Raw genomic sequence first — 27,614 nt, forward strand, 5'->3', positions numbered from 1 at the left:
GATGTCATCTGTTCATTCATTCACCAAACATGTGTCCCGGGCACTCGTATTTCTTAGGTGCCAAGGGGTTTTCAATCACTGAGATTTCCCAAAGGACTGAGCTCATTATCAGCTAAGTGCCAGCACTTTCCAATTGACAAGGCTTCAGGTCCATTCTCCTATTAAAGCCTCACAATGACACTGCGAAGTAGATATTGCTACCTGTCCCTTCACCCCCATGACATCAAAGGAAACGGAGGTCAAGGACTTATCCAGGATCATATATCTACTGGATGGCTAAGCTGACCTCCCACCCAGCTATCTGATTCCAAGCTCAATGCTCTTTCCACAACCTAAGCCAATGTCTAATTGGTCAGCCCCATCAGGGCTGGCAGGTCTGGAGGCGTAAGCAGGATCGATGATCCAGCGACTCCCCTCTAGCAAAACAAAATGTGATATCGGTGAATGTGTTTTTCATTGGAGGGGGCATGGACCTGGGCATTCCATGACCAAGGCTGCTTCAGCTCCACCTCATTTAGAGGCACCTGCTCCATTGCTTCTAAATAGAAACTTTCAAAGAGATAAATGACCTTACACTAATCCCCAGAGTCTAACCCATGGAATGTAAAGACAAATGTTTAAAAAAGAAGATTTTGGTGACTGAATGAACAAGTGAATGAATGTCCTCAACCCTGCTTTCATCTGAAGCAGAGATTTAAATTTTGTTGTGGCTTGGACGTCCTATATATATTTAACACACTTTACATTTGTTTTGAGAATTTTTTTTTTACCATGTAAAGATCTAAAAATCATAACTCTATCAAAGGCAGAGATGAAATTGCATACACTGTGCAAACAGACTTCTTTGTCTGCAAGACAAAGATCTCAAGTTCTGTTGCTGAGTTTTGTTTAGATAAATGGCGCCTCTTTTGATAGCTAGCCTCTTTGCACCTCCACCCCATCAAAGCAGCAGGTTCCAAAAAAAAAGGAGGGTGTTCAGGCTAATTAGTCAATTAAGGCCTTATTTACAGTCATTCATGTTCAGCCTTTTTTTTTTTTTCTTTTTAAAAATATGCTTCTTTTAAGACTCAGGGTCTTTTCACTTCAAGGATTAGCTGAGACAATGCTGTAACCAGATCTGGGATTCCCAAGACCAGCACTCCCAGCCTGCCTTTCATCTCTCTGTTCTGTGGGAGGTCCTGTGAGAGGGCGACAAGTAAGGGCCTGACTGACGGGATCTGTGGCTGGCCATTCCTCTCCTCCTGCTCTTCTCATTGCTTTGGGATGCAAGAGAATAGAAGTCCCCACCTCTCCCTCCCCAGCCCCACTCAGAAAGGAGCATGTTCTGCATTTGAAGACTCCTCTGAATGACTAAATTCACAAAAGCATGGAACAGAAAAAACAACCACTTTTTGATCTCACATTAAAACACATCCTCTGTTCTCTTAAAAAAATAAGAAGTCACGATTTCATAATAGTAGTTGCCTGGTTTCTATCTAGACTCGTTGCTTATTTTTAAGAACACCACTCCCTTCCTCCCTTCCTATTGCTAGGAAATAGAGCCCAGGAAGACGCCTGCTGGATGCCAGGCAGGTAAACTCCATCATAACCATTTAATTCCTGAGACAAGGGCTGCTGGAATCAGCTGTGGGTGTCCATTCTTCATTCATAAGGAAATTGGAATTCAGGGCAGTTAAGCACCAGCCAAGGTTATGCAGCTAAAGAAAGATGTGGGAGAAAATGAGAAACCACTCAGGCCTGATTTCAAGACCCTCATGCTTCGAGGTCATCACGGCTGCAGTCAATTAAATATTTAATTGAACGTATTAACAAGTCTTATTGGCAGCAATTTAGATGCTGGGAGAGGCCTGGTTTAATGTAACAATCAGAAGGCAAAGCCGGTCTCCTGAAAATTATCATTAGTGGAAAGCAAGAGACTTCTAAATATTTGTCACGCCTAGAGATTTGGTAAATCAACACCGTTCGCAGTCTTTGCCATTGATTTGGGATAATCTCAGGCAAGAAAATGGAAAGCCATATCTTTTTGTAATTCTTATGTAATTCAAAGAGAGGTTAGAGGTCAAGTTCAATAAATCGGTAAGCTTTAATTAAGTTTGGATTTGTCTGCTATCCCAGGTCAAACTTTCAGTAATCTGTTGTAGGTGTTGATTTAGGACAAAGTTTTTGTTTTGTTTTGTTTTTTGTTTTTGCTTTTTGCTTTTTTTTTAAAGCAAAAGGTAAATTACTGCATTTCTGGGGCAGGTGGTTTATGAACTGCCTTACATAACCTGATTTATGGACAAAATTCCTGCTCTTGGCTGTTACTAACTTAGAACTCATTCTTCAGCCAGAATCACTAAAATATGGATCAGCCCATATAGCTAGGCAGGGAAATCCCTGGAAGCTTTATAGAACTGTCAAGTACATGGTCTCCATTTCTCACAAATGGCTGCAAAATACCCCCTTTTTGCAATAGGATCTGCTCTCTCCAAACTTAAACGTTTACATTTGGAGTGAAGACTGTATTTGGTGCCGAGTTTCCCTTTAGAAGGCCTGTCACATTTCCCTTCCCCGTTCCCCATCTCAGAATTCTAAACGGATAAGTGGACAAGCAAGAACCTCTGAATGAGTACCTGTCACGACAAAGGCAGTGAGGGGTCTGGTGGGGTCCCCAGCCCAGGTGGTCCCTGCCACACTAACGTCATAGCCAGTGTTCTCCACCAAGCCCGTGATGTGAGCGTGCTGTGTGTCTCCTGAGACCGTGAATTGCTGGGGCTCATACAGCGAGTGAGAATCGCTAACATTGACAACAATCTTTGCAAAAGGCCCGGCTCGAGTGGTCCAGGACACGTTGAAGCTGTCGGGAGTAATATTGCTAAGGATTAGCGTGCCCAACTGTGGCTCTGGCTCTGAAGGGAAAGGGGCATGGGTAAGAGAGAAAGAGAGAGACATTATTAGAGGAACCGGTGGATTTTTCCAGAATGTAGCCATAGGACATGAAAGTGCCAATCCCTCCAAATATTTTCAGAAAGGTCGTATATTAGGCTGTGGCTACACTTGCATTGACTAAAATGCTAGAGAATACATTGATTTCCCTGTAGACATCGATGTGCATTCCTTGTAAGTATGTGTGAAGAAAATTAGAATGGGAGACAGGAATAATACAGAATATTAAGGGTGCGTTTCTAAAGTTTGCAGTGGGGCACTACGTGCTCTAAGAAAAATAGCTTTATAGTGAAGTATTTGTGGATATTCTATCTCGCTCTAGAGATTCACAAAGCACGTTAGCATTTTATAGCCTCTGAAATGCTGGTTCTGTAAAGAAACTTACTGAATTTTGTGTAGCCCAGAATTTCACAGACTTACTGATCAATGGATACTCTCTCTGAGAAATATTCTTTGAACATCTCAAGGAGCTGAGCACATCTTAGAAAATGCTACTTTGAAGTTTCCTTATTTAGTGTTCTTTTGATCTATTTGGATTGTACAAATTAAAGGCTAATACCCGCACAAGAGAAATTCTCCACAGTGTTTAGGAATCTAAAGGTCTCCTATATACCTTGGGGAAATCTGCATCCTACCTGAAATACTGTAAAGTAAAATGGCTTTCATGAATTTCCTGACGAATACAAAGTGAAAAGAAAGTTTAATTAGGTGTTGCATTTTCTGACTAGAAAATTCACTTACTGGATAATTTGCAAAGACAGCCGTTTCCCCTGGGGGTTAAGTTCCCCTTGTGCCTTAAAGACTGGGAGATCAGGGATGAAGGCAACTCATTTTTAATGTAGGGGGCCTGGGCTGCTAATTTCAACCAGGATGCGGACCGTCAGGCCTCCTCAATGCTCATTCATCAAGTAATATTAACATCAAAATAAGTTCAACTCAAACTGTATTTTAGAAAGAGGCGGCAGTCCTGGAGGGTTGAGGTACCAGGGTCGGCATTTAGTGTTAGGAAGAGAAAGACTCTTTCTTCCAAGGATTTAGGAGTCGTTTGGCTGCAGCTCCAGGATTAAGAGGAAAGGAGGGACTCACTTGGAGAAACTTTAACTGGACAATCGCACAGCATAACTTGATGCCATGAAGTCTCCAAGGGCAAAAAAGGTTCTGGCTCAGAAGCAGAAGATAGCTGTAGGTAATGGCACACAATCTCCTACTTAGCAATTAGTTTGAGAAGCTAATGATGCTATAATTTTTAGCCACAACATTGGCAAATTACTTCAACCACACAAAATAGGCCTCTGTTTGCTCTTTCCCTGTATTTGGCCGTGGAAGCAATCTCTCCGTGTAAGGATGTGTGTTAGGACCCTTCTCATGCTACCAGACAGGGACTGGCAGTGGCAACACATTCACCATGCAGAGGAATACCTAGGTTTTCATGACCAGCCTGGCCTCCAGCTGTCTCCCAGTGGGTATGACCAAGCTGGAAAGCGAGGTGCAAGAGGAACCCCAAAGAAAGACAGAGAAGGAAGTTATGGTCAGTGTTCCATGCAAGCTGGGACATCTTTCTCTCACTATTTCTAACCCTTCAAAACATGCCATCTGCTTCCTGGGAACAACAGATCTTTTCAAGAATTTAATGCTCTGAGCGTTCACCACATGCACCAAGATTTGGACAAGATGACAGATGAAGGCAAGACTGACATTTTGTGATGGATGTCAGTAGATGACAAGGCATGCTGGACAGGGGAAAGGTCAAAAGAGAACAGTCTGTTTGCATGGAAGACAAGCAAATAAAAGTCTTAAGAACAAGGTGAGACCCCTGGGTCCTCTCACGTGGTTCCGAGAGCGTGCGTTAGGGTCTTTTCTCTGCATGCTCCTGGCTTTTTAGAGTTTCGGGAGGGGAGAGAAAGAGGATGCAGACCATTCTGATCAGGGAACCAAAACTGGCATGCACGCACCTCTTTGAACATGACACAGGCGAACTTTGATTAGACCACAAGCAGATGATAATGGGTGGAACTGGAAACGATTATTCAAGATCAGATGGAAGGAGGGTTTAGAAATTCAACCAAAGCAAGTCAGGTTAACTCTATACAAACAAACAGAGCAGCTCCAGATGTGAGTGGCTATTTAGGAAAAAAAGAGGTTGACATTGAAGTTCCTTAATTTGGGGTGAGGGTTTTTTTTTTTTTTTTTTTTTTTTAGTTTTAAAGCTCTGATTTGGGTGGCCCTATCAAATTGGAGAAAGATATGGAAGGAAAGGAGGATGGAAAACGAGTAGCAAGTGTTTTTTGTTTTTTGTTTTCTTTAAATGCTCCTCAGAAGAAGTTCAATGGAGACTTCCAGAAGAAGCCATCATGGGAAATACCTGTGGTTGCCTGGACCGTCAGAGTCTGAGCAGGGTGCCCGCCAATCAGCCCATGAAGGTGGGCAGTGTAATTAGAAGAAGCTTTGAGGTTGGTGATGACAGAGCTGCGAGCCGCTGCAGGCACAGAACGCACCACCGTCTCCTGGCGGTGGACGGAATTCCTAACTTCTATAAGAAAGCTATCAAAGGTAGCCTCCTGGGCTTTCCACGAGAGGGACACACTGGCCCAGGTCACATTCGAGACAGTGAGGTGGCTAAGGAGAGGTTCGGCTACTAAAGCAAGCAGAAAAAAAATATGAAAGTGTGTCAGTTTAAAATACGGTCACAGAGTCAAAAAAAACAAAACATGTAAGACTAAATCCATAAAGTTTCAGACTTCATCCTTTGGAAAAGGCACTGGTCCTTGGTGGAAACCCAGTTCAAGCCATGAGAAACAAATGGATTGGGGTTGGGTGGTTTTTTTTCTCCCTTTGGTTTGGGTGGACTTGAATCTGGGGAGGACGACAGCTCGACCACCCCGCTGGCCCTCTGTAATCTCACATCCAATGGGGACAGACCCTCCCTGGGCCATGGGTGACTTAAGTGATAGATGAAGCTATGATGTCAACCCTTTTCTTGGATTCACTGTCCAAAACATGCTAAGGATGCTACTTTGAATGGATAACCTTCTCCTTTCTGAATTCAGATAGAGAGCTCTCTTTTGCTGCAAGCCAGGGAGCGTCTCGGGCAGCATGTGTGCCACACATACTAAAAATTTCAGGAAGAGCAGCTTTTGACTACTTCTGTTTTTGAAATCTACCATTCGCTCCTCTTGGGGGCAAGACAGCATGCTCAGATCTTTGCTCCTAGAGGTCGCAGTGGCGCTGGGTCTTTCTGGATGGCACAGATTACTTGTGCACCCATCTGATTAGAAATCTGCTCTTAAAAAAAAAAAAATTTCCCAGTTGAAAAAAAAAAATAAGAGCACCAACACAATCTCATTAAATCTTTGGGATACTTGGGTAGCGGGAGGCCGAAGACACTAGGATAACACAAAATATAATTTTTAAGACCTCTTTGATGGAGACACCTTTCCAAATCAAGGGCAACTCTAGCTTTTTAGGTACAGAAGGGCAAAATTCTTTTCTCCAGATTCCATATGGCAATCGGAACCAGACTACGTTTAGTGCTGTGCATGTGCTAGGTCAGTGGTAGAGCAGACAAGGGGCTTCGTGGAAATCCACCATTTGGGCTGCTGTTGGAAAAGAGTTATGTTAAGTGGTGCTCCAGCCTAGCGTCCTGGAGGAGTTACGTGCGCTACGGCTTGTGCTCCAGTGGGCGAGAAGGAGCAGCTTCACCTTGCAAAGAAGACTCTGCAGACCTAGAGAGAGGGTATCAGACATGGGAGGAAGCAGATGTACCTGTGGTGGCCGTGGCACTGATGATTTTGGTCCGGATGCTGGGAGCGAGCCCCGAGAGGTAGATAACAAAATGATTATTAGGGTGTAGCCCTGAGATGTGGGCAGTTCGTTCAGTGCCAGAGACATTGTATTCCATCGTCTCCAAAAACCTATTGGAATCAACAATTTCAATGGTAAAGGTCTCGAAGGCCCCATCGGTGGCTGTCCAGGAGAGATTGAAGCTCTCAGGAGTTATGTCAGAAACAGTTAAGTTTCCCACTTCAGGTCCTGTGGCTGAAAGGAGGGGGGGGGGAGAGAAGACAAAAATGAATCGAGGGTTAATCATTTGGCTCGTGTTTTAGGACGGAGGCTGTTAATAGAACGGCGGCTGGGTAAAAGGATCTGCTAGTTCAGGGTTATAGGGAAATGCAGCAGGTGTTAGCTGTCGGTGCCGAGGGGAGAGAGAAAGGGGACTGGTCAACAGGAGAAGACACAGAGGCAGGTGGGGGCAGCTGGATTGCCCTGCTCTGGAGCTGCCGCTGAGATCCTGCGTGTGAGAAGCCACGTAGCGGAGGCCAGCAGGGACCTTGGGCCTGCGCTCATGCTCCCCCCTCTGCAGGGCTGCTGGCTGTCCGTCAAGAGGTAAAGGAGTGCTGGAAGCTTCCAGTCTCTGCCCTTGGGAGACCAGTTACTCAGCTCCCTCCTAGGGGCATCCTTCGCTTTGGGGGAGCTCCCATCTATTTAAATGAACACTGAGTGATTCTGATGCCATTACTCCCCCCCAAGGTGGTACCTTGAGGCTTCTGATTTTGTGACTTGAAGGGAACTGGCAACTTGTCAGTACAGTTCTTGGGATTGTCTCCGTCCTCCTGACAGCAGCCAGCTGTTTTCATACTCTGCTAGAATAGCCCGTCCTCTCCTAACTGCCTCTGCGCGGGCCAAGAAAGCTACTGCTACCGCGTTGCCAGCCAGGGGAGCCGAGCCGAGGCCAGGCATTCAGGGCCTCCTCCTCAGCCAAGAAGTAGCATTTCGTCCAGGAGACAGTCCTACCAGTGCTTTTCCACGCAACAGGAATCAAACAGGCAGAGGGCGGGCGGAAGCGGGGTGCGAGGAGCTAGTACTGCTTCTCTAGCAGGGAAGGAGAAGGCGTCCCATCCCAACAGACGTGGTGAGACATACATCAGAGGGGATTACGGCTTCCTCCCCTCATTCCAATTCCTCACAAACAAGCATGCTGCTCTCATTAAAAAGAAACAGAACAAAACTGGACACACACATAAAAGGGCACCCAAACCGCAGGATCTGCAGGAAGGATCAGAAATGGCAGGTGATTTCTCTTGCCTTCTGGGAAGAGATGACTTATGGATGTCAGATCCAAGAGCCCTGGGTCCACCCTGGGCAGCCTCAGCTGCAATTTCTGGGCATTTCAAGGTCATCATCCACACAGTGGCTGTCTGTATAGTGCTTGTCTCAGCGAGGATTATTGAAATGATTGAGGCTAAAGAGTAGAGCTCTGCTTTTGCTAGAATCCAGGAGGTTGTATCGGTTTGCATGGCAGTTTCGTTGTTTTTTTTTTTTTTTTAAATTTTTATTTATTTATGATAGTTACACACACACACAGAGAGAGAGAGGCGCAGAGACACAGGCAGAGGGAGAAGCAGGCTCCATGCACCGGGAGCCCGACGTGGGATTCGATCCCGGGTCTCCAGGATCGCGCCCTGGGCCAAAGGCAGGCGCTAAACCGCTGCGCCACCCAGGGATCCCAGTTTCGTTGTAATAATTATCTAAAAATGGGGCAGGCGTATGCAGACCCAAACAGGACAACCTCTGCTGAGCATCAGGCCAGTGGGGGCACATGGGAAGGCGAACAATGGAACACGGTGCTGGGGGACGCTGCTCACTGGCGCAGGCTCCTGGGGAGCACGGAAGGCCCTGCCACTGGGTGAGTACAGTTCGCCGCACCCTCCTGGGCCAGCGCTGGGAGGGCGCCGCGCAAGGCCAACACTCCAGGGAGCAGCTCTTGATTAAAAGAGCAAAAAGGGCATCAGAGCTTTGACATTCATAGCCTGGGACATTCCTTGTTTCAAATGCTGCTGTGTGGACGTCTCCTAATGAATGGCTTTTTCTTTGGTACCGTCTCCAGTCATAATTGTGTGATTTTTTCCCCCCTTTTTGGTCTAGCTATTTGCTAATTTGGTGTTCTCTAACAATGACTCAGTATCTGAGAGAATTGCCCAGAGGAGGGTAATTCAGTTCTCTTATTATACTCAGTGCATTTTAAAGAAACATTTAAATTAAAACATTTCTTTTAAATGCAAGAACCACGGCGCCCATACCCTTGAGGGATTTGGGATGGTAAAGCACCCGTTTCCAACTAGCAGAAAGACTCTACAGTAAATCATCGGTGCTCTACCCGAACTCACACGTGGCCAGGGGTGGCTTTTAGCTATGGTGCAGCACTGGAGAAGAGAATGAAAACCACCAGGCTGTCTCCTGAAACAGAAAGCCAACATTCAAAAAGAGAGGGAGTGGGAGGACGAGGCATCAAAGTCTGGGAGAGGCTGGAGGCTGGAAGTCAGAGAAGGCAACATCTCTATCATTCATTCTCGAAATGGCAGAGGCTTGTAGACCACAGCACAGCTCACAAGGACGTCCCCGAGCATGCACAGCCAGCCACTAGGAGGCAGGAGGGAAGGGCCCAGACGCGGAGGGAAGCTGATTTTCTGCCCAGTCTCTTGGAGAGGAAGCAGGGGGACCCGGGGAGGGCGTGGACAGTGGGGAGGAAGGTACCTGTGGAGGCCTCGGCAGAGAGCACCGGTGTTCTATAGCCCCGGATCACCCCGTAGATGGTGACTCTGTAAGGGGTGGCGGCCTTGAGGCCCGGGACCTCCACGGCCCGCAGGCTGCCCGGCACCGTGAGGTTCTGAGGTGCCTCCACCAGGTTGGCCTCCTGCACCTGAATGACAAAGTGCTCATAGGCCGGGTCAGCTGCGGTCCAGTTGAGTCTGAGGCCGTCCCAGCCAGCCTCGGTCACGGCTAAGTCTCCTAGCTGGGGGAGCTCCTCTGAAGAAGGACAGAGAGGTATTTGTCAGTTCTGCAAACCAGAAAAGGAGGAAACCAAACGTCCCCTAGCCCAGCACTAGGGAAGAGAGAGAGAGAGAGAGAGAGAGAGAGAGAGAGGCAGGCATGAGCATTTTCCTGGGTATGTGTGGTCATTTGCAGTCTCTGGGCATTTCTTTACAACTTGGACTGCCATAACCTAGCCACAGCTTTCTTCAGGAGTTGAAAAAGGCCAGGAAGGGGGAAGATCCTTGGGGTTCATCCTTTAGAAGGCAATGCCATCCGAACCACTGCACAACCCACAAGAGGTGTCTGGGCATGCGTGGCCAGAAGCTAAAGGGCAGTTGGAAAGGTGGGATTGTGGGCCAGGGAAAGGGGGGATTGTAGGCCAGGGAAAGGGGGGATTGTAGGTCAGGGAAAGGGGGGTAGGGATGCTTAAAGTGCAGGCTTTGCAGGCAGCTGGGCTGCGGTTGGAATTCCAACAATGAGACATCAGCTGGGTAGCCTTGGGCCTGTCACCCAGCTCATCCCTGAGTCTCTCTCCCCTCACCTACAAAGAGAGCTGATAGTGCCCTATTACTGGACCATGTGATGGCTAAATCCCGTTTATAAAGCCCTGAGTGTCGTACCTGACCCACACGGAGTGCTTAGTAAGTGGCAGCCCAACAGATACATCATTATTTAGATGCGTCTCCCTGGCACGTCTCAGCCATATTGGAGACAATGACCTGCCTCATTTCACGGCTCCACGTGGGAGACATGGTCTGACTGCTGGCCACCTGCTATCAGACTGGCTTTATAAAGTGTGTGCGGTCTCAGTCGGGGCAAATGTGATGTTTTATCTCTGGACTTTGCTCGGCTTTCAGGGATCAAATGTTCTGTACTGGATTCTTGGCTTGGTTCGTTCCCTCCTACCTTCTGTGAGTACTTTGCGCCTGAACGAAGAACGGCTGTATCATGAAGCAAAGCCATTTGTGCAAAATGAGGGGCCTACTTTTAATTAAAAGTGATTATGTTTTGCTCGGTAAATGGTGCAGAACAGGGCCCACTATTTATCTCTCTACCGCGTAGGAAGGAAATTTAATGTAGTTCTTATTGCTGATTTAGAAAGTCTGGATTCGGAATGTGGCAAAGCCCACTGTTTAGCGTCACACCTCTCAGGATTAAGTGCAATCTCTCAGACTCTTTTTTAAAGGCTGCAGTGGCCATGGATTCAAAGTTAGAAAAGAAAATACCTGTAGGGATTTCAGCCAAAAAAAAAAAAAAAAAAGGTGCACCGGAGGTACTTATTCTCAGGTATTTCAGGATTCGGAGCACTGTGAGAGTCTGAGCAAACTCAGCCTAGTGGAGGGGCCGTATTCAGGGCCCCATATTCAGGGGCCGTATTCAGGGGCCGTACCACATCGCCATGGTGCTTTTGCAGGAAAGCATCAATGCAGGAAGTCCCCTCTGCCTCCCTACCTCACCGAGGAGAGCTGCCACTTATCTGGGGTTCACGTAGTAGGGTTCCTTGTAAGATTTCCATGTACAAAAGGAGTTCTATTGCTAAAAACAAAAGTTTACACACTACAGGTAGAGACCGTTAGCACCCTGTATCCAAGTCGCTCGTGCCTCAAAAGCCCATTTTGCTCATTTGGTTTGAAGGCCTTATAAGCAGCACAGGACAATATAACCTGGCCAGCTTAGGTGGATTGCGATATCACCTTTCTTATTTTTTTGGAATTGTGTGTAGCTTCTAGCAAGGACCAAATTTATATGGTATATGTGAACAAGAAGAACAACTTATTTGAATTAGGTTATTTGGGTGCTATTATCAAACCGCAGGATGTATGGAGAAAGGCACGGATGGAGGGTCCAGCATAAAAACTCTATTACCAGAAATCTGGCCCATTTGCCCCTTTTAAGGCTGTTTCTAAAAACTTCATGAACAGCACAGAGTTTCCTATAACAGATGGAACAGCATATTTCCAGGGGACAAATTGAGATAAATTGTTTTTCCTCCCCAAACTGAATGAAAAACATTGAAGTCAAGTGTGGCTGTTCTTTCTTGGAAATCTGCCGTGAGTGTCTGTTAAGGGGAGAGAGAGAGAGACTCGAACAGTTTCAGCCAAAGATGGCTAGATGGTTTCAAAGTTTATCCCATGGAGATATGACTGCAAGTTGGATGGCAGTCAATGACTCTGAGGCCACTAATGATAAGATTTCTCTAGAAAGTTCCGACCTCATTCTTGTGCCACAGCGCTACTGTGTCTGCTATTTTCATTATGATACGTTGGCTCTCTGATAGACTTAGCTCTTTGCTGTTCAGTATTTACCGTAGGATGGGACCTTTGCTAAGCACTTCCGGCTATTGTTTCATTCACTACTCAGGACGATGTTCTGAGGTAGGCCATTATCTCTGATTTGAAGGTGAGAAGAGAAGGCTCAGCAATGTCAAATGATAGACCCAGGAACATCCAGCGAGCAACGTGGAATTCCAACCCAGACCTCCCTGAGTTAGAACCTGCGTTCATGCTGCTCATTAGGAACATCGAGATAAAATTCTGATGCACGGGGAATGTTCTCTATTCCAAAGAAAGGTTAGCTCAGTCATGTCTCTGGTGTGGGAGGAGGGTCCTATACCTGTGATGGCCTCCACCACAAGGGGTCGAGTGCTGTGGCCCCCCACCTCGCCGTGCAGAGTGATGGTGTAAGGGGTCCCGGGCCTGAGGCCTGGGAATTCCACAGAGCGCAGGTTGCCAGGAACCGTAAGACTGTGAGCTTCCTTGGCCTGGTCAGCCTCCTGGATCTCAATGACAAACTGCTCATAGAACCCATCGGGGGCGGTCCAGTCCAGAGTGAGGCCATCCCAGCGAACCTCGGGCACTGTGAGGTTTCCCAGATCTGGAACCTCCTCTGCATGAGGACACAGAGTTGCTGAGTTACTAAAAAAGGTAATTGCATGCTGGGATTCAGGTAAGATGACGCCTTGGCTGAGGTTGGGATGAGTTGTCTGGTTAGTGTTGATTACAGATGCATGATTTACAGCAGGTGCTGAGCACACTCTAATTGCTGGCACTAAAGCCAGGGTTTTTCTCTTCTGTCTCCGGGAATGAAAGATAGTTCTAGGAATTGTTCATAACTTCCATTCTTAACATATAAATGGGGCTTTAGGGAATCTTTTAGTGTGTTCTTAAAATGAGCTCAGACCAATTTTTTTTTTCCACTTGCAAATTGTGCTTTCCAATTCCTTAGCTATTATGACTGAATCTTGCTTTGAAAGAAAAGTCAACTCTCACTTTTGTAAGGGAAGAGTAGGTAGAATTTTCCATGGAATTGGCTACCATGCTAGACTAGGACTTGGCCAAATAAGGGATATGACATTTGGATGGAAGTGGGGATGATTCACTGGTGTTCCCCAATGTGGCGGGGCCTAAGCCCAGCTTGCAGCAGAAAGAGCTCTGATCCCTCCTGAGCAGAGAAATGGGGAGGAAGAGAATTAATGAATTAGTCTAGAGTACCTGTCAAGACTTCAACAGAGAGAGGAGTCGTGCTGAAGTCCCGCGTGAGCCCACGGATGGTGACGCTATAATGAGTGGCTGCTTTGAGCCCAGGCAGGTCCACGGACCTCAGTCCTCCAGGGACCGTGAGGTTCTGGGCTGCCTCTACCGAGTCAGTCTCCTGCACCTGAATGAAAAACTGTTCATAGGCCCCTTCCGGAGCGGTCCAGTTGAGTTTGAGGGCGTTCCAGCCCACCTCGGACACCATGACCTCTCCCAAATTGGGAGTTTCCCCTGGAGAAGGACAAATAACTAGTTTAATGATCAAACCACACAGCAGGATCCAGGGGACCTTTACGACAAGAATAGCTTTACATTACTTAGAAATACAAGACTTTCATTAGAGAGACAGGTATCATGCAGCTTCCTGAATTTGAGAAATAGAGCAAAGAGCATGACGTCTAGAAAAATATTTGTTATCTTATTAAAGGATTGCCCCAACCTTCAGTGGGCAGGGAGATTAATTATGGGATTTTTTTTCTCCCTTTTAAATATAATGCCTTCACATCCCTTACCAGTAGGGAGTCTGGCTATGAAGGTAAAGATGCCCACCCCTGGGGCTGCGTGTATAGTCCCCAGGCAGGACTCTGCACAACCCCGAAGGGTATGGTTCACATGGGGTGCAGTGTCAAAGGTGCCCCTGGAGTCGTAGAGCTTGGTAGCTCCCCTTTATTAGACACCACAGCATGCTATAACTTGGGGCAGAGCAAGTCCAGTCAAAAGTGAGCTGTGTCTGATGATCCGTGGGTAGTTTCCTGTTAGGAAAAACAGAAGCTAGAGACAGAAGGGTGAGAGGTACCTGTGGAGGCCTCGGCAGAGAGCACCGGTGTTCTATAGCCCCGGATCACTCCGTAGATGGTGACTCTGTAAGGGGTGGCGGCCTTGAGGCCCGGGACCTCCACGGCCCGCAGGCTGCCTGGCACCGTGAGGTTCTGAGGTGCCTCCATCGTGTCGGCCTCCTGCACCTGAATGACAAAGTGCTCATAGGCCTGGTCAGCTGCGGTCCAGTTGAGTCTGAGGCCATCCCAGCCAGCCTCGGTCACGGTGAGGTTTTCCAGTTCAGGGGCATGGTCTGGATAATGACAGAGACGGGTCAGTTAAACCATGCCTCAAATCCTTTTCCTGCTGGGAACCCCAAAATGGCAAACCCACTGCCAATGCTGAAAGGCCTGCGGTGGGGGCCGGGGCGGGTCGAGCACCATGTTTCTGTCACTGCCTCCCCTGCAGGTGTTGTCGCCATCAAAACATCAACAGAAAAATCAATATAATGGTTATTTTGCCTTGTGGCCTGTTTGGGTGTGTCTTATGGAAATGGTATTTTTCTACTGACCAGTATCCTGTGGACCTAGAAAACTCTACACATCCATGTTAGTAGTGGCCTAGGCTTTGGTTTCCATTTTGGAAAGTGTCTCTCATCCTAAGGATGAGATCATAAGGAACAGCCTTTGGCTCTTCTCAGGATTCTTGGTTTGAGCTGCTCAGCCTTCTGTATTTTGAGAAAATTGGCTCCTCTTAGATTCCCTTCCTTTTCATGCTCCCTCAGGCTCGTCTGCAAGGGCTGCTTTATAGTCTCTAAGAGCTGGGATTTCTGTCACTCTCTAGGGCTCAGGTCAGTTTATACAAACCACTTGAGGAAGATCAGAGATCAATCAGCACAGCCTAAGTAAGGGCGTACTGAGGAAGGCGAGGAGCCTTGGCAAAACAGTCCCTCGCTGGAAAGCAGGTCTGAGGCCTGGGACGGACAGAGCTTATTAAGCTCAATTAACACCGGAGGTGCCATCGTCATTCATCTCCTGAACATACCATGTACAGCAACAGCACACCTGTCTGACTATGCCTTCCAGGTGATCACTTGCCAGGGGCTGAGTGTAAGCGGGCTTTGTGTCATGACCTAGGAAGAGATGATTTTCTCTGGAAATGGATCCTGTAAACAACAGAGCAAGAACTCCCTCCAGCTCATTTAAAAGAACAAATTGTTTCTCTATTTATGCCTCCCATCGGCCGCTAGTTTCAAAAGAGCCCTATGGGTCCATTAAAGCTGGCTCCTAACCTGAAAATTGAAGCTATCCTTTCCGAAGGAAAAATGTTTCTTTTCAAGAATCTAATTCAGACTTTTCCAAGTTCTGGGGAAAGTTCTTTTTCATGTTTCATATTGACAAAGCTTGCACGCCTTCAAATCTTGTTTGATCTGCAACAGGGGGTCTGCAAACTATGATCTGATGGTCAAATCTGGCCTGCTGCCTACTTTGGTAATAAATTGCTAACCATAGTTTTTCTATTTTTTAATACAAAACTGTGGCAAAAAGAAGAAGATTTCATGACATATGAAAATACCACTGAAATTCAAATGTTGGTGTCATAGATAAAGTTTTATTGGAACACAGCCACGCTTGTTCACTCATGTATTGTTGATGGCTGCTTTTTGCTCTAAAAGCACCCCTGAACAGTTGTGACAGAAACCTTCTGGCTTGAAAAGTCTAAAATACTTAATCTTTGGCCCTTTACAGGAAGTATTTGCCATACGTGATCTTGAACTACATTCGGTGGGCTCCTCATATAACCCAAATCCATGGACAAAAGCTTACCCAAAGCCCTATAGCAGTTCTTAACCACACAAACATGATCTGGAAGAGAAAGAGAGGACCCAGCATATCTCGTTTGGGGGAACGAAAGGGAGAGTCAGCCATCCTTAAACCCATTGGCCCTGTGAGGTCAAGAGCAGTGCTCCTGATATAACAGTTGCCTCTTTAACCTTGGGATTTAAGCACAACTAAAATCAGGAGTGTGTCTTTTTCAAATATTCCAGCAGTCCTCATTGAAGAGATATAAGGCAAAAAAACAAAAACAAAAACAAAAACGAAAACAAAAAAAAAACAAAACAGTCTAAGCAATACTTTAAGATTAGGGAGATTAATCCTATCATCCACAAATGCCCTCTATGACTCATCCCACTTTCCTCTCTTTTTCTCCTCCTGCTGCTTGTCAGGAATGTAGCTGGCATCAACAATTTTCCCCTTTAAGTGAATTAAGCCACTGTCTTTCCTTCTCAAGTAGCTGCTTTTTAAGTTGTCTCTCTACTCCTGACATAAAGCTTTATCCTCCCCACCTCCCCCATGTGACAACAATGCCAGGGACCAGCTTGTAGGAGAGGTAAGGAGAGTTACCTAACTGGGGTAGGGAGGAGGTGATTATGGATTGTCTATGAAAGTAAAGATGGATGCAGTAAAGATGGATGGAGAGAGGACAGGAGGGGATGCGCGGTGGGAAATAGCTCTTCCTGGGGAAAATGATCTTTTCTCTTCGGATTGGCATTTTTTTTTATATGCCACTGACACTATTATATGACACCCCTTGTGTCCTGGTTCATCTGTTCTTGCAGTTGACAGAGTGATTTTCACATAATGTCATGTTGCTCAGTAAATAGGAATAATCATGGTGATGATATTTCCACCAAAAGGTTTCACTGTTCTTCCACTTTTTTTTCTTGAAGTAAATCAAGGAAGACTATTAGTTTATCTTTAGTGAGTAGTGCTGTGACTATCTCTGTAATGGGTGCTCTCCACAACCTTTCACTAAACAAATGCTAGTCAGATAAATAAAAGGTGTAACTTCAATGGAGGGAATCGATAGATAAGTTAAAGGGAGAGAGATCATAATTATGAAATTAAAGGGATTGATATGAATAAAAAGGTGGGGACCAAGAAGTTTCACATAAACGCAGACTCTACATTTCAACAGCAAATGACACGCTGGTGGCCTTACTGCCCCAGGAGCCCAGCGTTTCCGCTGTATAGTTCCACATTGCATTTCTTGGCATTTCTTTATGAAAAGGCTGTTGTCTTTTTTTTACAGCTGTGCACTGGCATCTACCCTCTGAACAATGCCAGTGGGCCTGGGAAATCAGAATTTTGAAATCCCATTTCTATGCTCATGGTGGGTTGACCAGCTGGCCTGGAGGAATTTCTGGCTGTGCCAACTCTCAGCCTTCAGATGTTGCCAACTTTAAATCTTCCACCATCTTGTAGATGGTGGTTACCAAGTGCTAGCTGATTAGGAATTCACTTTCAGCGTCCACTAATGGGAGAGAGTGATTCTCCCACAGCAGGTGGACGGCCAAATTCAAGCCCGAGGATCCCAAAGGGTAGATTTAATTGCTTTGATCTTATCTTGTAAAGTCAAGAGAATTAAAATTAAAAGCCTTGACTACTTTAAAACTTTTCAGTGACTCTTTATAACTGTCAATTATTGAGTCCAAGCCCCTTAGCATGATATTCACTGCCCTTTTTAGATAGCTTCTGATAATGTCTCCAACCCCATACCTTGCTGTGCTGCTGCTCCATCATACAGCAGGACGGGGCAGCTTGTGTTCCACTAATATGAAGTTAGTTGCTCACATCTGTGAGCTTCTCACATGCTGTCCCTCCTGCTGGAAATGTCATTACCCCCTTCTGCAATTCCTTTCTCCTTTTCCTCTTTGAGGACTCAGCCAAGTGTCACATCTTCCAAAAAGCCTTCTCTGATAGCCTTCCTTCCCTTTGCTCAGGTCTGGAATGGTTACTTAAGTTTTTGCTCCCAAAGCTTCCCACATTTCCCTCTAAAGCAGACTAGTTATATTCTTATATTTCTGGTTTTGGTCTCTTTCTCATTGCAACGTGCATCATTTATTTTAATTTTTATTTATTTATGATAGTCACACAGAGAGAGAGAGAGAGAGAGAGAGAGGCAGAGACATAGGCAGAGGGAGAAGCAGGCTCCATGCACCGGGAGCCCGACGTGGGATTCGATCCCGGGCCTCCAGGATTGCGCCCTGGGCCAAAGGCAGGCGCTAAACCACTGCACCACCCAGGGATCCCGCAACGTGCATCATTGTGTGCCTTCCTGTTCTATGTATAGATACACCAGCATTGCCTGACCCATAGCAGTTAAGTAATAAATATTTGTTGGATGGTTAAATATTTGAATAAATTCGAGTTTGCTCCATGAATGAATCAAAATGGCATCAGAACAGAATGTTCTCTGTTACTTGCAGACTATAAGCAAATTTCCACCTTTCTGCTTCCCAAACCCATGAGAATTACTGGGGTGTCACTGTTGAGTCTTCTGCAAGTATGGAAAGATGCTTTATTGGCCTTTCGTTTAACATATTCTCACTGTTTTGTGTCTCTACTGCTCACAGCAAATTCATAGCAGTGTTACTGAGTTATCAGAATATAAATGGGGTGCAGGGGTGCAGGGTGGGAGAGATGCCTGGCACACACTGATTTTCCTCAACACTAATGTCATTCTACCTCTCTCTGTCTGTCTGTCTCTCTTTCTCCTTCCCTCCTTTCTTTCTCCCTCCCTCGTTCTCTTCCCTTCCTTCATCCTCCCTTTCCTTTCTCCCCTCTCCTTTCTTTCCTTCCTTTTCTATCCAGAATAAGCTTAATTAAAGACAGCAGAGTAACTTCCCTTCCCATTGTCCTAAAGAGAGAGAATTTGGGTTAATGCAGAGGTAGAAGGAAAAAAACAAGGAGATTCAATGGAAACACTGCCCCTCTGGTGCAGCGGGAATCCCCAAATGCTCACGAAGCACATGCTTGGCTGTGTCTAAGGCACTGGGGATGCAGCCCTGAATAAGGGAGACAATAGAACCAATTCTGGTCAGTAGAAGGAGGCAGGTCATAGGCAAATAAACCAATACTGAATAACATTAGGCCAGGTAAGTTGTCATGAAGAATTCTGGAGTAGCATGAAGGGATAAATCAGGATGGGAACACCATTTAAGACTTGTGGCCAGAGAGGTCTACTGAGAGGACACTCCAGCTGAATGAAATGAAGCAGATGCCAATGAACCACTGGGAGAGGAGTGGTATTTATGCAGCAGGAACAGCATGTGTAAGTGTCCTAAGGTAGGAGCAGGCTAGGCATACTCAGGGACAGCGAGAAGGCCAGGGGGACCATGGTGAAGTGAACAAGAGGACGAGAGTCGGGAGTGAGGTCAGAGAGATTGGAAGGGCCAGAGTCTGCAGGGCCATATAGGCTGTGGTAGGGTCTTTGGATTTTATTTCAGGTGTGAGATGGGCAGCTGGCTTATGCATATGTTTAATTTGGTTCTGCATTAAGGAAAAAGTTTGCATTTTGGCTCAATTCCGTGGCTAGAGCTGTGGAATTCCCTGGGAAAAAATGCTTTGGGGACAGCCAATTCCACATTTTCTCCATAAAACCCATGGATAATCAGCAGCACTTTGCAGACTTCTGTTATTAAGAATCTAGGGATGGGGCTTCCTGGGTGGCACAGTTGGTTGAGCATCCAACTCTTGGTTTCAGCTCAGCTCATGATCTCAGGGTCATGAGATGAAGCCCTGCATTGGGCTCTGTGTTCAACGTGGAGTCTGCTTGAGATTTCCTCTCCCTCTCTCCCTCTGCCTCTCCTGGTCGAACTCTCTCTCTCAAATAAATAAATAAATCTTTAAAATAAAAGAAAAAGAAGAATCTAGTGATGCAGAACCAGGACCCCCTTTCTTTTGAGGTTTGAACCTATAGCCCTTTGATATTTCAGGACTCACAGCCACATGATACACTTGCCCAAGAGCTCCCACTTTATCTGTTTCTTTTTTTCTTTCCATATGTTTTTTTTCCCTATATGTGTAAGGCTAAGTGCCTACACTTGTACTTATTTCCATATTCCTCAACACAGTCCTGTTTGCCTTTATGTGTCTGTGCAAAAGCTTCCTGCCATTTTAAGCCTTTCCTGATGCCAGAAGTCATCCTGCACTTCTGCTCTACCCTCTGTACCCCTAACTCTAGCAAGCAGAGTGTTCTGTTGTTGTCTGTTCCTATGTTTACCCACAAGTCCCCTGGAGGCACAATCTGGGCCTAATTGATCTAGTATCCATAAAATTTAGCCCATAGAGCTCAGTTGTAAACGTTATTGGTCAACTAAATGTTGAAAACTTGAAAAGATAGAATTTAGGAGAAGGAAAGAAACATCCACCTCACTTTTAATAAAATAAAGCTGTTACATGGAGAAAGCCACAGGGAAAAATATTCTGGAGACTGTGGAGGAAGAGCCAATAAAAGGGACTCTGCACATTTTTTTTTTCCTGAAATGAAGGATGTCTTTAAATAGACAACATGATTTTTATGAAACCATACGAAGGATTCATGACTAGGGAAATGAAACCACTGAGTCTTTGGGATGCCAAAACTGGGCTCTTAGTCAGAGACCAAGTAATTCCAGCCTGTGGTTCCCTTCAATGCTTTCATCTTCCGGAGCCGCTGAGGCCTGGGGCTTCCCCTCTGGAGACAGGAGATAACCTAGCTATGGCCAGAGGGTAAAATGATTGAGTAAAGATAGGAAACATTCAGATATAGCATTTGTCAAACTCAAGGAAAGGTGAAAAGAGAGGGAGAGAGAGAGAGAAGGAAGAGGAGCAGGAGAGGAAGTAGAAAAAGAAGAGAAATACCTTCTCTCTTGTTTTTCTGGTTCATTTGCTGTCCCTTGACATCTTATGACAAGCTCATGTTTATAAAGCTGAAACATTCAAATCTCTACCATAGATTTTTTTCTTCTGGAGTTTATCTTGCCCCTCCTTTATCTAGGATTCAACTGTCCCTCCAGATCACCCTTGATGATCATCTCATAGCTGGGTTGGAAGCAGTATGTGTGCAGAGTCAATAGAATTGACCACTTGAGCTCACCATAGACTTTCTAAAGAAGCTACTCTTTGTCTACCAAATATCCCTTCTCTCTCCCTTATAAACAACAAATTTATGTGGGCAGGAATAAGCTGAACTAGACCACTTTCCCTAAACCTGCTTATAGCTTGGAGTGGCCCATGAATATGAGCAGAAGTCAATGGTGAGGTTTCCAGAAAGACTCATCTAGGAGGTACTCCTTCTTGGTTTTGGTTCTTCCTCCTTCTGGCTGCCTCATTCAGAGACATGAAGGCTGTACTGCAGCAGCCATATTGTGACATGAAAGTGACCTTGGGAATGGACCAAGCACTAAGAATGGTGGAACAGAAGAAGAGAAGGAGCCTAAGTCCCTGATAACTTGGAACTGCTATGCCAGACCTGAACCACCTAGTCTCAGATTTACCTTAGGAGAAGAAATCAACTTCCATTTTGGTTAAGTGACATTTTTTGAGTTCTCTGTTTTTTTGCAGGTGAAGGTACCCATAAATGACAAAGACTCTTCAAGGCATTTACAAATTTGCCCATCATTATGACCTCTTTCCTGCTTATTGAGATTGTGTACGACTAACATCTCTGCCATGACCCTTTCTCTGGCTGCCCCTGATTCTCCCATTCACCCCCTTTCCTTGACATTGTTCTGTCTGACATTCCGACTATCCAGTCTTCCCCACTGACAGGGAACACATGAGTAAAAATAACAATGCCGAGTACATGACCCACTTCCCCCTCAAGTATCAGCACACTAAAATGTATTCAGTGGGTCCTCAATAAAGACTAATTAAATTGAAATGAAAAACTATTACTTGCCAAGCCCTGAAGAATTAACATTTTCCACCTATACTTCTTGAATAGTTTGGGACCACAATTATATGTGCACATATTTTTTCATATAGGAAGAATGAAATTTTTTTTCCTGATTATTTTTTCAACTTGGCTACTGAGGAACTGTGGCAGCAGGTACAAGGAATAGGATAATCAGGAAGAAGGAACACTGGCAATCAGGATTTAGCTGTCATGGAAAAATCAAGTTTGCTTCTTTAAGACTAGGAGGAAAGAAAACGAGGATGGTGCTGTGCAAGCCTCAAAGGATCATATGCAACTTCTCAGGTAACCTTAGAGGGAAGCAAAAGACCTGAAATAAAAACATTTAGTGGTAGGGGTGCCTGGCTGGCTCAGTCAGTGGAGTACACAACTCTTGATCTTGGGGTCATGAGTTTGAGCCCCAAATTTGGGTGTAGAGATTACTAAACATAAATAAATAAATAAGAAGTCAACTTAAAAAAACATTTAGCAGGAAATAATCAAAACATCCTTACCAAAATCTTGGTCATCTTTCTTGAAAAAAAATAAAAAGTGAAAAGTAAATTAATTGTTAGTCTCATGAAGGGGGCCAAAAAATAAGAAACAATTTAAAAGACTCTGTAAAATGCACAAAATTAATTAATTTAAAAGAAGAAGAAGAAGAACAACAACAACAACCACCACCAAAGACAAACACAAACTCTGATGCTTTCAGTTCTCTTGGGAAGAAATATCTTAAAAATGCTAGTGATTTCCCAGCAAGAAGACTGCTGAATCAGCTGAGAGAGGAAATGGTAAGTGAATATCTCCTTCAAAGTGCTCCGTAGAAGATGCATAAGTAGAGAAAGTTGTTTGTTCTCCTCCCCTGACTTACCCTTATGAAGATGGCCCGACTTATGGGTGTGCGAACCTTAGACCCCGCAGAGGGTCTGGAGGGAGCTCAGAGGCTGACCTCACCTGTGGATGCATTTAGCCGTGCAGGCTTGCTCTTGTGCCTGCCCTTCTCTGCTGTCAGGAGGATGGAGTATCCCTTCCCAGGTTCCAGGCCTCTCAGGTCGTAGGAGGTGGTATCTCTGGGGAGCTTCACCTCCACTGGCTGGCCTGAGGGCAGGCTGTAGTTGAGGCGGTAATGGTCAAACTTGGCTGAAGGCTTCCTCCAGAGTAGGGTCAGGTGGGTATCTGTAGTTTCAGACACCCGAAGGTCCTTGGGTGCATCCAGGTCTGGGAGGAAAGCAGGGAGATTAACACGCCTCTAAGGCTGGAAGGCAGGGCTGCTTCTGGGGCTGAAAGGGAGCTGGGGGCTCGCATTCCAGCTCTGCCATCCAGGGGCTATGTGGCTGCAGGTGGCTTTCCGTCTGAGTCTGTTTTCCCCTCTCTAGGGTGCTGTTGTACAGTGCCTTGTTGGAATTTTGGAAGATTAAAAAGAATACGGAGGCGTATGCATACCATGGAATACTACTCGATTGAAAGCATCTAAAAGAAGGAACTGACTATTGACACAAGAAACAATTTGAATGGACCTCGAGAGAATTATGTGGAGTTAAAAAGCCAGTCTCTGCAGGCTGCATACTGTATGTATGATTCCTTCTATGTAGCATTCTTGAAATAACAACATGACAGAGATGAAGAGAAGATTAGGGATTGCCCAGGGTTAGGGAGAGGGGGCGGGAGGGAGGTGCCCATGGCTATGATAAAGGGGACAAAAGTGACCCCAGTGATAGAACTATTCTGTGTCTTAACTGTATTGATGGCTGCTTATGATAGAACCACATAGAACTAAATACATACACATACAAAAATGAATGCATGTAAAACTAGTGAAATATGCATAAAGTTGATAGATGGTATCAGTGTCAGTTTCCTGGTTGTGCTACTGTTCTATGGTTACACAGTTGTTGACCTTTGGAGGAAACTGGGCAAAGGGTTTAGGGGGATCTCTCTGTATTATTTCTCACAATAGCATGTGACTTGACAATTACTTCAAAATAAAAAGATGAAAAAGAATAGGTGCGCAAGTGTTCAGCATTGGGTCCTGCATAATGAGGAAGCCCCGTGAGGCATGATCTACATCCTCTTTGCACACTGGACCTCTTTCTTCACAGTCCCTGGGGGAAGTAAGGAGGAGACTGGTGGAGAAGTAGAGGGAAGAGTTTTCTTTTCTTTAACAAAATTTCCAGGTGGAAAAACAACAACAAAGCAAACCTTGAAGAAAGAATCAGTGGCTTCAAATCATACAGCTCCTCACCACCCTCATCCAGAGGCTGGAGCTTCAGGATGTAATGGGTAAGAGCAAATGAAAAAGAGCATTTTCAGGATGAAAATGGGTAAAGACTGTGGACTCTTATCCATAGTCTGAAACTATGTTCCTGCTACTTATCATCTGTAGGACAAGGTTATACTATGAAAGTCAAGTGTTTTCTAAGAGAAAACCTCCCAGATGTGTTTTGATTTGTTCATGGTTTATTAAAAAATTGAACTGATTACTAGCTTAAAAGATTTCTTGTAAAATCTGGTTCCAATTTCTCCTAAAAAAAAAATCTCATTCCCCTTCAGTATCATTTAGATGCCGTGTGCTTATGTTACTTTTGAATTAGACATCTGGGCTAAATGATGTTAGGGGTCCCTTTCTCCTCTGAGCATGTACTGTTCCTTTCAAAGTACATTTTCTGCCTCCTGAGCCCCAGCACATCTGCCAGCACCAGCCCAGAGGTGACGGGGATCCAGGGGTGTCTCACCTGTGGCCGCGTTGATGGTGGCTGGATCGCTCTCCTTATCTGCCTTCACAGCAGACACTCCGATCCCATATTCAGTTCCTGGCCTCAGACCTAAGAGAGAACATGCAGGTGGATAGTCAGCCCCAAACTGGAAAGACTTTCAAAGGATCATCAAAATAGCTCTGAGCTGCCTGTTGCTGGAAGCTATGATTTCTCATTGTCTGGTATGTTCTACAGACTGTCTCCCTGAAGTCCAAGTGGGAGGGATAGCTGGGAATTGCACTATTTTCTCTATGTGAAGGGCTACAAAACAAGGACATGCCTCCTGACGGGTCGGCTGGGTTTGGGAGGTGAAGCTCACCTGTGAGTGTGGTTTTGGTGGTGGCTTGTGGGCTCCTTGGGACTTCGACCTCGGCATGGTCACCTCCAGAGATGGGAGCGTACTTAATTCTGTAACTGTCAACAGCTGCCTTGCCATTCCTCCATTCCAGGGTGATGCTGTTGTCTGTCTGGGAGACACGACGGAGATTTCTAGGAGCATCCAGGCCTATTTGGAAGAGGAAGGGACATTGATATTGAAAACACAGGTGCCCAGGAGACTGGGAGTCTGACAATTCAAGCTGAGACATGAAAGGCACCTGCCATTGGAGCAAAATGACAAAATCGTCCCCACCCACACAAATACTTGATGCACAGATCTAAATAAATACTACATATTGGCACCTTTCCCCATTATTTTATTTGATTTCATTTTATTTTTTTACCTTTCCCTATTATTGATGTATGTGATACTCTAGTCATTCACAAGCTCCTCAGATTTTATGCTTAAAAAAACTACATAGAAACTTACAAATAAATAAGATCCGTGAATGTTAAGAACTGGTCTATTGTGCCCATCACTGTATTTCTAATAACTCATATGGTGCTTTCTGAGCTCCAAAATATATTTATGGAATTAGTGATTGACACTCTGGGACTTTCAAAGGAATGCCACAGGCTAAGAGGTTATGGGTGTCTTTGTCACTATGCTTTATTAAACTATACTTCATTATGAAAATATTTATTTGAATTTTATTTTAATCAGCACTTTTTTTGGTCTGAGATTGTGAGACCAGCATCTTCTATGTCTGCTGTTTTTTTTTTTTAGAAGGTTATGTGGGTATAGTTTTTTTCCTTTAAAGTCTAACTCTTACAATATTTTAAAATAAACATTTAAAGGAATGAAATCTCCCTTTCTATTTTCCTACTGTCAAAGGAGCCTGGAAGACACAATCCTTTCTTTCATGGCTGTTGACAGGGGAAGGCCTGTTACCTGTTGTGAAGGTCTCTTTGGCCGGGTTGCTGGACATGTCACCTCTACGGGAGATGAGAGACACCTCATACTCGGTGTCTGGCTTCAGGCTCCCAATGGAGTACTGGTTCTCATCATGTGTGAGATCGATGGTGGTACGGTCACCAGGCACATCTTTGATTCCGTAGGAGAGTTCAATGCCGTCAATCTCAGCCAGGGGCTTGAACCAAGTGATCAGAGCAGTGGTGTCCGTGACATCTTTCACCTCGATTTGGCTGGGGGCATCCAAGCCTGTGACAGGCAAATGACAGAGTAGTTTCAGAGATTGGGGCCAGCGTCAGGCACTGAGCAGAGAGGGACTTACAACCAACCGTCCAGTTCCATTTCTGGAGAGTTCAGTGTATACTGACCAACTGACCTTATTTTGTCTTTCTGAGTCTTGATTTCCCATTTGACAAGCTATAGAGAAAGATGATGACAACCACCTTGCAGGGTTTGTTTTACTGAACATTAAAGGAGATAATGCTTGCAAAGCACCTAGCACAGAGCCTGGAGCATGGCAGTTACATGATAAATGCACCTTGCCCTGTTATTATTATCACTACGGTTCTCATGAGTTGAAGAAACATGCTAAGGGCCTTTTTCATTTAAAAAACAAAACAAAACAAAAAAAACATTGATTTAGTCTCTCTGACTTTTTAATTAGGCAAAACTCCCTGGATGGTTGGTAACTTCTCCATCAGAATTATGGAGCCCAAAATTGAGGCCACCCCTGCCTTGGCCAGGTGTGGAAAGTTACTTATGAGGAAAGAATTCAGGCAGAAAGTCACCGCTGTCCCAAGTCTCGCTATCTTTGTGCCTCCATCTCAGCCCTCCTCCCACCCCACCCACCCTCCTGTTGTCGTGTTGTACTGTGTGTGTTCTGTTGTTGTGTTGTGATGGCAGGCATGCCATGCTATTTCTAGCCTCTTGGCCTCTGCACTTGCTGTTCCTTTGTGTCTTCGTCCTGAGATTGATCCTGCTCCCTCTAAAAATCTCCCATTCATCCCTCGAAACCCCACTTACGTGTCCTCTTTGACCCTTGTTGTAATCAGAGGAGCACATACACCCTCCTCCAAGAAGTATAAAGTTTCAGTTATGTATGGTAAGTTCTAGAGATGTGCTGGACAACACAGTGTCTGCAGCTGACAACAGTCATGAAGAGAGTAAATCTCATTCTAAATAGTCTTAGCACAATTAAAAATAAGAGAATCCTCATGCACTTTTTTTCACTCTTTTGTAACATATTTCTCTATAGTTTATTCAAGCTGTATTATTCAATTTAGATAGGGATCTAAATTCATTTATTTAGAGAGTGGGTCTTTGACCCCTTTTAATTCCCAGAAGAGTGTCAGACTTTGTCATTTATGTCTTAATTCTTTTTTTCTAAGTATATAAACCATTTTAATGCACACATTAAAACAGACCAAGCATTTGGTAAATGCCTAAAATTAAGATATTTAGGCAGTTAGTCAATGTTTCTTTATTTCTTCAATTTAAAAATAGCTAAGTTTGTGTTTTCAGCATTGGTTGAGGAGATATCAGATGAAAGGAACTGCAGTGTTATATGGAAAATGAGAAGAAGGGATAAGACATATCTGATTATAAGAAACCTGCAGAGTCTATTTTTTGACTTCTAAGTGTTTAGCGCATCAGTCTCAGCTTATGGACAATGAGCCCACAAGATACACAATGAAAACAAAACTACAATGCAACAGTGAACCTGCCTGTCCTGTGTTCTTACAGATGCTAGCAAGCACCCAAACCACGCCTGCTACTAGCCTTAGCAGCTGTTTTGTAAGAAGTTGGGATTGAGTTATGCTCACT

General features: G+C 45.0%; 1 protein-coding gene across 18 annotated transcripts in view; it reads right to left on the reverse strand.

Moving 5' to 3' along the window:
• The window catches only part of TNC (tenascin C), a 92,217-nt gene that overhangs the window by 26,510 nt on the left and 38,093 nt on the right, over positions 1-27,614 (reverse strand). For 2 of the 18 annotated variants that reach the window (XM_025432176.3, XM_025432177.3), the window contains exons 7-15: positions 25,770-26,039; positions 24,819-25,004; positions 24,479-24,568; positions 22,701-22,964; positions 14,065-14,337; positions 13,227-13,499; positions 12,349-12,621; positions 9,457-9,729; positions 6,688-6,960 (exon numbers count right to left, since the gene is read on the reverse strand). In XM_025432176.3, the coding sequence (XP_025287961.1) occupies positions 6,688-6,960; positions 9,457-9,729; positions 12,349-12,621; positions 13,227-13,499; positions 14,065-14,337; positions 22,701-22,964; positions 24,479-24,568; positions 24,819-25,004; positions 25,770-26,039 (2,175 nt within the window). Of the gene's footprint in view, positions 1-2,612; positions 2,889-5,287; positions 5,561-6,687; positions 6,961-9,456; positions 9,730-12,348; positions 12,622-13,226; positions 13,500-14,064; positions 14,338-22,700; positions 22,965-24,478; positions 24,569-24,818; positions 25,005-25,769; positions 26,040-27,614 lie in introns of all 18 variants that reach the window. The other 16 variants (XM_025432178.3, XM_025432180.3, XM_035696779.2 and 13 more) reach the window with 14 other exon arrangements.

Source organism: Canis lupus, chromosome 11 (genome assembly GCF_003254725.2).
Source record: "Canis lupus dingo isolate Sandy chromosome 11, ASM325472v2, whole genome shotgun sequence".
Taxonomy (NCBI): Eukaryota; Metazoa; Chordata; class Mammalia; order Carnivora; family Canidae; genus Canis; species Canis lupus.